The 15,373-nt window shown below is 29.6% G+C and overlaps 1 protein-coding gene and 1 non-coding gene across 2 annotated transcripts; both read right to left on the bottom strand.

The window, feature by feature from the left end:
- Positions 1-1,646: 1,646 nt before the first annotated feature.
- Positions 1,647-3,703, bottom strand: LOC106417656 (cytochrome P450 86B1). Its single transcript, XM_013858434.3, has one exon. It carries the CDS (start codon positions 3,484-3,486, stop codon positions 1,876-1,878), a length of 1,611 nt encoding a protein of 536 aa, XP_013713888.2. The 5' UTR covers positions 3,487-3,703; the 3' UTR covers positions 1,647-1,875.
- Positions 3,704-8,720: 5,017 nt separating this feature from the next.
- Positions 8,721-8,862, bottom strand: LOC125593768. The gene has a single exon (XR_007329659.1). It is a non-coding gene; the product is annotated as a small nucleolar RNA snoR137 (small nucleolar RNA).
- Between the last annotated feature and the right edge of the window lie 6,511 nt (positions 8,863-15,373).

Below are 15,373 nucleotides of genomic sequence, written 5' to 3'. Positions count from 1 at the left end.
ATAGTATTTCTTATTTTTCAATATATTTTTGATTGAATGATTAGAATTTTCATAACAAAATTTATTAACACTTCAATTTTTAATTTTATGGAAAACAGCATATAGCAAATTATACACAATCTTACAAAATATATTTTATATCCTAAGATAAAAGTAACAAGATGAGCTTATTTTGGTTTAATTGTAACCAAAACAAAATTTGTGATCAGAAAATCGATGCTATTCAATATACTAAATAATGAAAAATCAATCAAACAATTATTAAGATTTAGTGTGTAGTAGTGTTCTGTTGTATGAATTTTCAAAGTATTACAAGTTATGTTTATTAATGCAATTCTGATTTAATATTTATGTTTCCTATTTTCTAAAACAATATACACCAATTTATACAAAAAACACCAATATATTTACAAATATAAGAAAATGAACTTAACTACATGAATTAAGAAAATAATAGTCCAATTTTAATATAACTTGTTTAATTTAGAATAATATATATAATTTAACACAAAAATAAATATTTGAAACTATACAAAATACTATATGTGAAATCATATATCGAATTAAGATGGAAACATAATACTACATAACAAACTGACTTTTTAAATAATATTATAGAGATTAAAAATTAACTTAAAGGTTATAAACAAATAATTTTCTTTTATCAATTGTTTTAATTCAATCGTTACGTAAATGTTTGTATCCGTGCATGAGCACGGAAAAATTACCTAGTTCTTATAATTTGTTATAAAATAAGAAATCAGTGTTAAAATGATGTTTTAATTGTAGAAGAGTCATGCAAAGATATGAATGAGGTTAAGAAGTAGTAACCATCAATGAGCGGGAAAAATGATAGATATTTTTGTGAGCCTGCGGTGGTGGCTTTTAAAGTACCAACGCTAGGATTTCTGATTTCTCTTTTAATAATTTTCTTCTTCTTTGTTTTCTAGTATCATGGTTTCATTATGGTTATTTTTCTTTACGTTTCTGGGGATATTTTTCGTTTTCCGCCGGCTTTTGTAATCGAGATATACTCGTTTTGCTCCGATTTTTGTTGTAATGGTTAACGCAGAGATTGTTCGACGGGTTCTAGAGTAATTTTTTTTGGAATAGATCTCTTCCAGAACAGCTTCAACCCAAAAAAATGATTTATCTTTATCTGGAGAACTCTTAACGTGTAGGTAATGAAAGTGATTGCAGTCCACTGTAATGGGGAAATCACTTCAACTGTTAAAAAACGTGGAACAAGATCATTTGATATCAATGTATTGGTAACATCCAACCAAATTTCGGTTTGGATTTCGTCTTTGATTTCTTTTTGCAGTTTTATTTGTCATATCATATTTTCGAACGGCTTAGATTGTTTCTCATGAACTTGTTGTAATTTTTTTGATGCGATCTAACATATCAACTTCTATGTTATTGTCTTTGATAAATAATATTGAATAAAAAACATTTAGAAGGGAAAATGACGTTTTAATCGGTTTATTTTTGTTTGGTATGATTACAGTTGGTTTAGATACAAACAAGATATGAAACCGACCCGATTTATATCCTTGTCGGTTTAGTTTATAAATCAGTTAAACCGGACTGCAGACAACTAGATCTGAAATGTGTGCATGTGTCGGTATGTTAGTTTTTGTACCTTTTGATTGCAATGTTTGCTTTGTATAACATTTTAATCTGCCTTACACGGAATATAATACACACAATGTACATTTTACTAAGAAAGATTATATAAGTGGCTAAATCTACTTTGAGATAGAACAAAGGGTGATGATCTTACATTAGCCCATATATAATATAAACAAATATTTTAGTAACAAGCTCCAATTCATGGCCCCGTTTATAGCTTGTTTCGATCTTCTTATTTACTTATGAATCTTGCTTCTTTTCCTCTAAAGACCTCTTCATGATCCTAACATTAAGACCATGTTTCATATACAAAGTGGTTGTAACTCGAGGCTCAACAAGATGACCTTGATCAACCTTGATCGAGTAATTCAACAAGATGGAAGCAGCCACCATTTTCATCTGCAAGTACGCAAATGTTTTCCCTAAACAAAGCCTTGGACCGCCATTGAACACAACATACTTAAACTGATCATCACTCACGTATTGTCCTCCTTGTATCCATCTCTCCGGTTTGTACATTTCACAGTCTTCACCCCAAATTGATTTCATCCTTCCCATAGCATAGATGGAGAAGTAAACCCTTGAACCCTTCTCCAAGAAAGTCCCATCTGGAAACACATCTTCTTCTGTTGCTTGTTTCATTTCCATTGGTATCGGTGGATAGAGTCTGAGAGATTCAGACAGTGCCGCTTGTAGATAAACCATGTCGTTTAGCTCTTTGACTGTGAAGTGACGACAACAACTCTCATCAACTGATCTCATCTTCTCTCGTTGGCTCAAAATTTCTGTTATTTCTTGGAGGATCTTGTTTTCGACTTCTGGATGTTTTGTTATCAACCAGAAGAACCAGCTAAGCCCGACGGAACTCGTGTCACGTCCCGCTAAGATGAAACTTGTGCAGAACTGTCTGAAAAACTTGACGGTGAACCGATCATTGTCATTGCCTCTTTTGTGACTTTCGATAAGGATTAGCCTCGAGAGGACATCTGATTTGTTTCTCTCTAACGTTCCTTCATCTTTAAGCATCTTGATTCTGTCAACGACCATCTTGTCTATAAACCCATGAACCGTCTCAACAGCTTTCCTCAGCCCTTTCTCATACCCTAAGTCAAAAAACTTCATAGGCTTCCACAAAAACGGTGGAATCATGAACCTAAACATAGTACTCTCCGTTGCTTCTTCAAAGGCCTTAGCGAATGGAACTTGAGGAAGATCAACGTCCAGAGTACCAGGATCATTGCCGAGACCCGCGATACAGATATTATCAAACGTCAACCTCAAAAGAATCTCTTGAAGATCAAATGCTTTTTGAGACTTTGAGAAGCTCTCCATCACTTTGAAGAGCTTCATCTGTATCAACTCCCTCGTTGTGTGGAACGAATGGTCTACGAATCGTGTCGAATGCATCTCGGTAATGATGATACGTCTCTGCTCTTTCCAAGACTCATCATCAGCGTTGAAGATACCTTCTTCAAGCAAATCTCGGAACCTCTCTTTGTAAAACTCTCCTTTAGGATAGTTCTTGAAGTTGGTTTTGAGCATGTACTCGATGTTTGCCGGGACGCTTGTCATGGCTCCGTAAGATCCACTGAACCAGATTCCTTGGTAAGGAAACGTTCCTTGGCTGTTGGTTAAACACCTTGTGACCCATCCGTATACGTCGTGAGCTTGGAGGAAGAACTCGGGGGTGATTCCAAAGACTGGCCATTGTATCGGACCGCCTTTGTTGGTTAGCTTGGCTCGCAGGCAACTGAAAAGAAATAGACCTAATAATGCAATTGATACGTCTTGAAGACAGAGGTGAGCGGAGATACGATCTAGCAATGACATTACGGAGTTTTCATTAGACATTTTTCGTGTAGTTGTTTCTTCTCTTTTGTTGTAACCAGAAACAAGAAAATTTGGGTTTTCAAGGTTTATAGTTTATGTTCCGTAAAGATAAGTAAAACTTGATTCTTCATGCGTTTGGTGCATTTTGCTTAAGGGTTCGGACACTTCGTATCTGAGATTGGTCTATATCAAGAACACGACGTTTTCTTGTTTTAGACGTAAAGTAAGGTGTATAGTGTTGCTAACGCAAAACGTGTGTGTTTGTTAGGCAGTGGTGACGTATGAAACTCGAAGAATGAAGGCTACGAACGCAAATTAGCATTCCATCTCCCATCTCTCTTTTCTAGTGACAAACTTGTATTTATATAAGGTTTTATTTTTTGGTTCTGGTTTACCTAATTTTGATTAGGTTTTTCATTTTTTTCAGTTAGGTTACATTATTTCATTTTTGGATAATTTATCAATATACATATAACAATAGAAAGCTAAAGTCTACCCAATTAAAGAAGGGTCTTATAAACAAATGTTACACATTTAACTTCGGTTAATAAGCAAAACTAAACATAGGCATTCGAGTAATCTTTCAAATTCAGACCAGTTTTATTCGGATTTTGGGTAATTCGGTACTTAATCTCACTAAGAAAATTATTGTGTGTGTTTGTTAGGCAGTGGTGACGTAAAAACTCGAAGAATGGAGGCTACGAATGCAAATTAGCATTTCAAAACATACGAAATCTCTTCTAACTAAGTGACAAACTCATGAACAATTTTGTTCTGGTTCCCCTTGTATAGATTAGGTTCTTCACTTAGGTTTACGTTTTCGTTTAGCTGGTATATATTAAAATTAAGACGTTAAGGCCTAACCGAATGCCTGAATGGTGTAACTGCAGAGGTGGCGGACATGCGGGTGGTTGCGATTTTAAGCGTTATTAAGATATTTATTTATACGACTAAACATCGATCAGAATTTTTGCGTTTATGTGATATTTATGACCGGTTAGGGCATTTTTAACCCCACTCTATTTTTCACTATAAAATAGAGTTTAGAGTAAAAATATTCCAATGATACTCTATCTTTTTAATATATAATAGAGTAAAAATGAGTTTACTCTATATATAAAGTAAGTTGTTTTTCTTTGTTCCTTACAATATTTTTTGCTTTAAAAAAGAATACCATTAAAGTATATCACAACTCTATTATAGAGTTAATAGAGTGAAAAATAGGGTGAACTATTGACAGTAATCTTAACTACCAAATGTAATGTAGCTGTGGTTAAATCATAAGTTAACAATATTTACATTATGTATAATTATAAAAATATTAAAATCATATTATTAAAGTAAATATAAAAAATTATATTTATAAAATTATATTATTAGATTTTTAATATAAATTAAAATAATATATATATATAGGCCTAGGCAATAAATCCGAGAACCGAACAACCGAACCGAACCCGGTCCGATAAAGCCGGTTAGGGTCGGTTTCCGTTCTTCTTAATATACCAAACGGATCATGTTTTCACGGTGTAATGGGTGTCGGGTCGGATCAGGTTAAAATCCGAGAACCGATTGATATCATCCGAAACCCAATCAAAACATAACCCTAGCCCATTTTGTTATTCATTTGCGACTACACAAGAAATACACCACGATTCTCTGCAAAAATCTCAACCAAACCTTTCCGAAATCTCAACTTCCGTATATCCTTTCTGAAATCCTTTCCATAACCCAAAAATCAAATATCTTCAATGATTCCCTCGTCGATTCGAACTCGAAAACCCTTAATCGAGCTCCTATATATGTCTCTACGAATCGCCGGACTTGACAAGCCAATCCACCTCTTTAGTCCGAAATTAATCAATCCGAGGTGCTTATTTTTCTTCTAAGTACTTGATGCATCATTCATATATCTTTATTTTTCTAATTTATATTTTGGGTAGATAATATTATTGGTGATCAATTTGGGTGATGTCTTGTGCTTTTTAGTTCAATGCATGTGATGTTAGTTCTTCTAGCTAGTGTTTTTTTTTGCTTATTGTGTGTAATAAGTCTCGTTCTTTTCATATATGTAGGCCTACATATATATATGTTTTGACTTTTGAAAACCAGAGTATCGTTAGTTCTTCTTGATAATATATATGTTTTGAAAACAGACTGATGCTAATTCTTCTATTGTTGTCATATATGTGATGTAAGTTTGATTGGTTTTAGCCCACGGTTTTGATACAATTTCTATGAATTATTGTAATGTTAGTTAAATAATCGTAAAGCTAATACTAATTCTTTTTTTTTCTTGCAGATGACATCCTCATCTTTCAATAACCAATAGACTGATGTCGAAATGCAACATGAAGAGCAAGAGTACCAAAAGACATGTGCTGACACAAATGCAACATCTCAGGCACAGAAGGTGAAGAAGATGATTGTGCCAAGGTCTCGTGTCTGGGAGCATTTCATCAGAACCAAAGAGAGCCGAGACAAGTATATTTGTCACCATTGCCAGAAGATCTTTTCATGTGCATCCAAGTCAGGAACTTCCAACCTGAAGCAGCATCTCTGAATTTGCAAAGAACACAAGGCATGGTTAACTAATCAGAAAAAGAATCAACAGCAGATTGGTAATGGAGGAAACCTCAAGGCATCCAAAGTGACTGAAGCGCTTTTCAGAGAAGCTTGTAACGAGTTGGTGGTGTTAGCAGAATTGTCACTTTCATTCATTGAAAGTACTGCTTTCAGATACTTCTGCGACAAGGTATAACCTTGTATACCGTTGCCTTTTTAATTTTAATTTTTTTAAAAAATCATCAAATTCACTTACTGTTTTAATGTCTTACTTTGCAAGGTGAATTTGTTCAAGCCTCACTCAAGAAGGACTTTGACAAGGAACATTGTGGAGATGTTTGTGAAAAAGAAAGCAGCACTGAAGAACTTGTTCATCACAAGTAAACAGAAAGTTTCACTTACCATTGATATTTGGGTATCTTAAGTGGCAGGTACATTGTTTTTTTTTAAATACTTGTCGATACAAATCCTTTATTACGGTTATACAAAAAATGTTCATGTCTCGCAGGTGCAAGTTATATGGTTATCACTGCACACTTCATTGACGATCAGTGGCAGCTGAAAAAGTTAATCATTGGCTTCAAATATGTCATGGATCACAAAGGTCAGACAATCTTTAATGTGTTTTTAGAGTGTTTAGCTGACTGGGGACTTGAGAGGCTGTTTTGCGTCACAGTAGATAATGCCACCGCCAATACTTCTGCCATTAAGAGGTTCTATGAGGTCTTTAGCTCAATTTCCCCTGATGCTTTAGTCTTAGATGGGAATTTTTTACACATGAGGTGTGCGGCTCATATTATAAACTTAATTGCTAAGGAGGGTTTAAATGATCTAGGTGAGAATGTGTTAGCTATCAGAAATGCTGTTCAGTGTGTTAGGTCCTGAACCATTAGGTTAAATGCCCTTGATCAAAGAGTCACAACTGGTAAGATGACTCGTGGTAGCTTACCCCTAGATGTAAATACTAGGTGGAACTCAACTTTCCTTATGTTATCTAGAGCTTTACAGTTCAAGGTAGCATTTGATAGAATCGAAGCAGAAGATAGGTTGTACAATGACTATTTTTTCGAAGTAGATAATGGGGCTAAGCGGTGTGGACCACCTACTTCTTGGGACTGGAAAGCTGTTGAAAAGCTTATTACGTTTTTGGTCATATTTTACAACAACACCTTGGTTGTCTCTGCCTCATTTAAGGTCAATGCATTCAAATGTTGTGGTGAGATAGTGACAATTGAGAGAAATCTCACTAGCTTGTAGCTTAGACACTGAGTTCAAGTTGAAGGCATCAAAAATGTTGAAGAAGTTTTTAAAGTATTGGGATTGTATCAAGGGTGTCAACAAGATGTTGATCTTAGCAACCATCTTCGACCCTACGCAGAAGATGCATTTCACGAAGCTCTATTTTGAGAAGTTGTATGGGAAAGATAGATTGGAGGCTAAGGAAATGGAAAAATCGGTGACTGATCTTCTCACATCCATGTTTAAAGAGTACAGCATGTGTTTCAAAGGATCATCTGGACAAGCATCGCAACCCACTGAAGCTTCTGGCATCCTGGTCCAATCTCTCATGATCAAGCAGTGGAAAGAATGGAACTGGTGGTTGAGGATTTCGGCTATGAAAGGATGGATGTTGTGTACAAGGAACTTGTTGCTGAAAAAGGTGAAGATACTAGAGATGAGCTTGAAGTTTATTTGAAAGATGCGGTTGAGACTCCAAAACTCTTCCTGGAAACCGAGTTTGACATACTGTCGTGGTGGAAAGTGCATCAAATGAAGTTTCCGGTCTTTGCAGAAATAGCGAGAGATCTCCTAGCTATGCAGGTTTCATCAGTGGCTTCAGAAAGTGCTTTCAGCACAGGTGACAGGATATTAGAACCTTATAGAAGCTGCTTAACTCACTACATGGTAAAGGTTCTTGTGTGTAGTGTGCAATGGCTTCATGCTGACATCAAGCTCAAGGAAGCCATCATTACAAATGGCAAATCCTAGCTGAAATTGAAGAGCTTGATAAGCTTGAGAAATGTATGAATCCATTTGCTTTTCTTCTGTATTTGTTTGCTTTGTATATTGGTCATTTAACTGAATTTTCGTTTGCTTTTTATCAAAGTTTGAAGCTCACAATCTTGCTGATTGAAGTCTGCATGCAGAAAGTTGAAGGCTGGAGATTGAAGTTTCACATAGTTTATTTTTATTTCATTGAATTATGTTGCTTTATGTTTGGTTTTCACTTGGATAATGGTGATTTTGTTTGGTTTTTCAGTTCAATAATGGTGATCTTTGTATAACTTCTATTTTAGTAAAATTTTAAAGTTGCTTTCACCTTTGTGTCTGATTTCTACTCTTAGTCTCGATGTGTTACCAGTTTGAATGTAAACAGAGTTGAATAGCTGAATGTATCTGCCTTTACAAGTTCAAATGTGTTCGTCTTTTGTATACAGAGTCGCAACCTGATCCTGGAAGTCATGTACTTTTACAACAAAATATTTTTGGACAATAATTTAGGGTCTATAAATAAGCATTTGAGTAATATGAAAATTATAATAAAGGATATTTGTTCATTTAATCAAATTAATTATTCTTTTGTGCAGAAACAAGATCTTATGAGCTGGTTTGTTTAACTGATTATCAAATGCAAACTTAATCTTGAAAACTCTGATAACTATAGGGACGATGGAATCTGTGGAATAGATATATATACCAGAAGACAGGTAACGCTGTGAAAATAGGGATAAACACAGAGCTGTTTAATTCTGGCCAGTTTTATCTTTGCTCCGGAAACTTGAACTTCTCTCACATTTATTTATCTAAGAGAGCTCACCATTATGAAGCAAATATCCCATCCCCAAAACAATCAATTTTCGTTATTCAAATTCATATCAAAATATAAAATTTAAATTCCAAATTTCTAAATCCGATTAATCGATAGCGACCAGCATCGGTAAGGTCAGCCACCGGTATCGAGGTTTGCTCATTCGAACGAATCCGAATTTCGCATCCCTATCGATCGGATTGATAAATGATGTACGCTTTCGGTGACACGCCCTTCAGGGAAAGTGAATCCCGAGACGAAGAGCGCAACGCCTTTCGAAAGCGATCTCAATTGAACAAAACCAAACGAAAAATGTTGAAAAGGGAGGAAGAGTATAGAATGGAGACTGCTAAGGAGGTTGACTGCGATTTGAAGAATTATAGGGCTTAGAGTGTCTTGCTCTTATAGACAGACGCAAAGAGATTGAAACGAGGAAAAATCATTAATGGGCCTTTTGTGTTTCGGGCCAATGTTATTATAGGGCTGTGGTATATACGAAATTTTATATATTAAATTATATATAACTAATTTTTAAATTTGATTTTTTTATATATTTTTAGTTTGAAGTAAGTATTTCTATTATATGTAACATAATTAAGTAATAAAATATGAAGAATCAAGTATGAGATTTTAGAATTATGTAAAAATATATATTTATGTATAGAACATAAATTATCTTATTTTAAAAGATCGGAATCTCATTTCGAATAAATTTACAAAAAGAAAAAGTACTTCAATAACCTACTTAAAATATAAAACTCCATTTTAAAAAAACGTACTTAATAATTTTGTTTACACGTAATAGTTGAAAACTAACAATTGAATATGGATCTAGAATATTATTTTAATATATCTAATGGTAAAATATTAATTTTAATAAACAAATTTTTAATTTTGTAATATTACATGAATTAGAAGTCTTTAAAATCTAAAATCTATTTTATTAACATAATATACTTTTATTCATTTATTATTTTGATGTTACAAAATATTGCTTTAGTTTTATTTGTATATTAATTTTTTTAATAATTTAGTTTCTTTTAAGTAATTTTAAAATTATCAAGAATATAATATATTTCAAATTATTTATTTAAATATATCCAAATATGATGTCTCATTTTTATGTGTGTTCGCGATGAGCATATTTAATCTGTAGTTTTTATATTTAATAACACTTTGTTGCGTGCCATTCTATGGTTTTAATAAATGTGTTATCATTTCATTTTTATTACTACTAACATAATTTTTTTAATGATGAGTGATAATGTATTTTTAACGTTATGTATTATATTTTATCGTATACTTTCTAACTTTTCATGTTGGCACTTTTTTAGAATCATTTTAATTAGATAATAGGTTTAAAGATGTAAATAAAATTGTGTATGTTGTAAATTTAGACTTTTTAGTGTAGCTGAGCACTATCAATTATGCAAATCATATTATGATTTTATTTTACTAAATATTTCTTTCTGTGTATATTTTTTGTTTTATTTTGTATTTTTACAATTTTATTGTCTTATTCTTTAATTGCAGAGAATTGATATTTCCAATTTTTGTTTCATATACCTTAAAAACCTTCGGTTGATTTTTGTTTGTTTTCTTTCTCCAATTACAATGTACAGTTCGACCGTTTTTTTTTTTTTTTATCAAACTACTAATATCATCAGATAGAAAACCTTAAACTTTAAGAATGGAGTGAGTATTTGTGCTAGAGAAAAAAACTGATTTAGCCACTAATATAGTGAGATATTATAATATTGGAAAGTATGGAAACTCTTCTCTGTTATCCTAGACAAAATTAAGTTGTTGTCAATTGATTCTATATTTGTGCTAACTGAAAATACATCTTTATGTCTTCCTTACATCATCTTTAATTGGTTTACGGTTCGACAATTTCTAATATACTAAGAGTAACATAATATTAGATGTTGATTATCTTTTTCCAATTAGGAATGTACATAATGAGAGAAATTCAATGTGAGACTACTTTACAATTTTGTCCTCATATCTATATAGAGTTAGTTTATAGATTATTCTATTTGTTTCAAAATGTAATCAGTTTTAATTAAAATTAGATTTTGACCCGCAGTTTAGAAGTGTGGGAATTGTTCTCTTTACAATTTTATAAAAAAATTAATTATAAGATTATGTAATTTTATATAAGATCATCTGATTATTTAATATTGTATTGATTATTTACGTTTGAAAAATAATAAGAGATGTTAGATATGCTATAAGAAGTTGTATATTTATATTTATAAATTAACTTTAGAAAAATATTGTATTATTTTTTAATTATTGTAAAGTATTATATTTACAAATATAATTCTAAAGATATTTTTCATTGCATATTTAATACTAAAGAATAAAATACAACTATAAAAGTTTGTAAAAAATGAAAGTTTTAAGATTTTGATATTCTACATGATAAGGAAAATGCGATACGAAAAGACACATCACTTAATTTGTATCACAAAAATTAGTGATATTAGTTTAAATTATGGGAAATTGCCACAAATACCACATTCATAATATCACTTTTCATGTTTACACTAACCACTTTTACCCTCACTTTTAATAAAGGGTAAAAGATAATTATATCCTTAGGGTTAACTAATCTAGACTTAGGGTTTTAAGTTGAAGGGTGGGGTAAGGTTTTTAGAATGTAACATTTAGGATTCTAATAAATATATAAATAAATACTTAAAAATATATATATTTTTTTTTTTAAATAGTTTCAAACATAATTTTCGTTTTTCAAAAAGAAATTTCAAAAAGAAATTTCAAAAAAAAATTTCAAAAAAAAATTATTTATAAAAAAGTTTGAATTTGAAAAAGTATAATTCAAAAACAATTCTTTTTAATTCTTTTTATTTACTTTTTATTATTTTTATTTATTTTTTTAATTTTTTAATTTTTATTATATTTTTTTATTTAAATAATGATTTTGTTTTTTACCACTTAATCAAGAAGGTATTTTTAAAAATGTCTCTTTAATGGTGGTGAAAATGAAAAGTGGTACCATGAAAGTGGTAAACATGTAATTTCCCCTTAAATTATTTATTAGCTTTAAAATTAAATGTAAAGAAAATGGTTGATTTAATAGTTGTCAAACATAATTTAAATATCACATTTCTTTATCACATCAAAAACTATCTCACATCCGTATGCTAATATAGGAGTTAGAGGTGTGTCTTGTGATTGGTCAAAAAACATTGTTATTTCTAATAGATTGATTTAATAGTTGTCAAACATAATTTAAATAAATAAAATGACATAATATTGTAAATATTTTAAAAACTAAAAGCATGATATTTGTATTAAATGCCGAAAACGAATTTATTGTATTTTAATTAAGAAAATAATTAATGGTGTTATTTTTAAATATGGTAATGGTAATTTTTGTAACTAATTGAAAAAATCAGGGGCATAATCATAAGAATGATTCTACTTTAATAGTATAGATCTGTAATATTTAAAAGTTGTTACTTTAGAAATCTGTCATTCAATATATAAATTTAATCAATTACACAGTAATTTACATAATTTAATTGGTCACACAATATCCAATAAATATAAAGTTACATTGAAATATAAAGACAATTTATATAGTGAAACAAAAAAATACTTTAAACCATTATATTATAAAGCAAAGGGAATATTCAAATTATATTGAAACATTAGTATAGTAAGAATCAGAAAAGATGAAATAGAGGAATTTCATGATAGAGATGTATTTGTCTCCGATGTATTTTTTAATTTTCTCCTCTAAAAAAGAATTTTCTTGATATATTTTTTTTCTAAGTTTACAAATAATATTTTTTATTTGTGAAAGTTGAAAACCAGCCCAATTTATTTTAGTATTTTATAAAATTATGACATTATTTACAGTAAATATTTCTTTACAAACTATTATGTAAATAAAAAAATATAATTATATTTATATAAATAATATATTTCACTAAAAAAATATTTTCGGTTATAACTGTTTAAGTAAAAAGTTAAACGATCATTTTGTAAAAACAAATATAGGAGGTGACATGTCAAAAATATAGTTTCTCATTGGCCGATTATTTTTGCCTCCGTAGACACTCTATCTCAGATTTATATCCTCCAGTTTTAATTAAAATATGTAATATTTAAAAGTTATTACTTTAGAAAACTATCATTTAATATATAAATTTAATCAATTACACAGTAATTTACATAATTTAATTGGCCACACAATATCCAATAAGTATAAAGTTACATTGAAATATAAAAAAAATTTATATAGTGAAACAAAAAAAAATACTTTTAAACCATTATATTATAAAGCAAAGGGAATATTCAAATTATATTGAAACATTAGAATAAAAATAAAAATAAAGCTGAATTCTCAACGTCGATCATTTACGTCGGCCATGCCTTAGACCATCTCCAATATAATCTTCTATTTTTTTTCTCTATAATAGAGGAATTTCATAATAGCGATGGATTTGTCTCCGATGTATTTTTCTATTTTCTCTCCTGAAAAAGAATATTTTTGGTATATTATTTTCTAAGATTACAAATAATACTTTTTATTTGTGAAAGTTGAAAACCAACCCAATTTATTTTAGTATTTTATAAAACTATGATATTATTTACACTAAATATTTCCTTACAAACTATTATGTAAATAAAAAATATAATTATATTTATATAAATAATATATTTCACTAAAAAAGATTTTCGGTTATAATTGTTTAAGTAAAAAGTTAAAGGATAATTTTGTAAAAACAAATAGAGGAGGTGACATGGAAAAATATAGTTTCTCATTGACCGGTTATTTTCGCCTATGTGGACACTCTATCTAAGGCTTATATTCTCCTTTTATTACTTGTTTTATTGTTTTGTTAAGGTGAAAGGAACAAATCTAAAATGAAATATAGACTGCAAAATTAAAATCATTTTGGCCTTGTTTATTATGAGCATCTCCAAAAAGAAACTATATTTTGAAGTTTTCAAAAACTCTATATTTGAAATTTAAAGGTGGTCTTCTCCAAAAGCAAAACTTCAAACTTAACTTTAAAACTATTAGTATTTTATAATATGGTCCTTATATTTGTCATAACTAATTTGAATTCATAAAACTTTTGTAAATAACTAGCACATATATAAACATATTACAACAATATTAATTAATAAAGTATTATATTAAAATATAAAATTTCAAACAAAATAACTTAATTAATATTAAACTTCAAGCAAAGTACCATATTATTCAACAAAGTGAAATGCATATATGATCTACTAGTACATTTCGAAGTAAAAATAGCTCTCCTCATTTTTAATTTGTAGATTAGAGATAAAAATTATTGAAACCGGAAGATATTAATATTTGTAAATACATTATATCTGAACAAGAAAGTACAAGAGAAACATAAAATATTGCTAACAGACTAATTTTTTATCGATGATATTAATACTCATGAATATATTCAATATGAACAAGAAAGAATTATACAAAAAGACATCATCATCAACAATAACAACAACCATCTTAAATTACACAAAACAATTGGACAAAATTTGGAAATATTGAAGGTTCCGGATCAAACTTATCTGACTATTAGTGTTGTTGTAATATTTAAATATATGTAATAGTTATGTCTATGTAATTTTTAAAAAGTTTTTTTGTTAAGTTTCTTTTGTATATTTTTGTTATCTAAATCTAGTTTTAATTTTTTTTTTAAATCTTCTTTTAAAGTTTTATTTAATTTTATGTGCAAACTTAATTTTTGCAAACAAAACTTAAAATATTTATGAGATATAATTTTTATAAGGATTAAAATAATAAACAAGAAAATATTTATGAATTATAAATGTGATGATTGTATGAACCAAAATACAAATAAAAATATGAAACTTCAAATTTGAAGTTTTGAGAAGTGAAACTTCAAATATAGAGTTTCGCTCCTCAAAACTTCAAATTTGAAGTTTTTTTTTTTTGACATCATTCAAATTTGAAGTTTTGAAGTTCTATTTTTTTGAGCAAAAAATTTGATATTTGAAGTTATAGAACGTCTTTTGGAGATGCTCTAAGTGAAACTTTTTTTTTCTTTTGTATGAAAAACAAACAACTTTGTATTTTTGTTAGCTAGAATGTATGGACCGAAGTTCAACTATTTCTTTGAAAACTAATAGAATCGACGGTCCCAATGATTTTTAATGAGACATGAAGGCAATTTTATTCCCATCAAAAATCAACTCATGACTAAACGATTACTTACCTAAATCAACTTTATAAGTTAAACTGAACATCATTAAAAAACTATGAAATATAATTTATCATAAAATACAATCAATTATCATATGTCAACAATAAATTTCATTCACATTTCAATTCAAAACTCAAAAATAATCCACAAATTCATTATGAAAATACAATGAATATTCATTGCATTCAAAATCATATAGCTTTTATTACTCAATTTATGTATATTAAAAATCTAGTATAAATATTTAAAACTCAATTAAATATCTATTCCAACATTCATAAAATATGTATTC

The sequence above is a fragment of the Brassica napus genome, chromosome C9, assembly GCF_020379485.1.
Source record: "Brassica napus cultivar Da-Ae chromosome C9, Da-Ae, whole genome shotgun sequence".
Lineage (NCBI taxonomy): Eukaryota > Viridiplantae > Streptophyta > Magnoliopsida > Brassicales > Brassicaceae > Brassica > Brassica napus.
The sequence above is the reverse complement of the archived record's forward strand: the minus strand, read 5'-3'. Positions and strand labels throughout refer to the sequence as shown.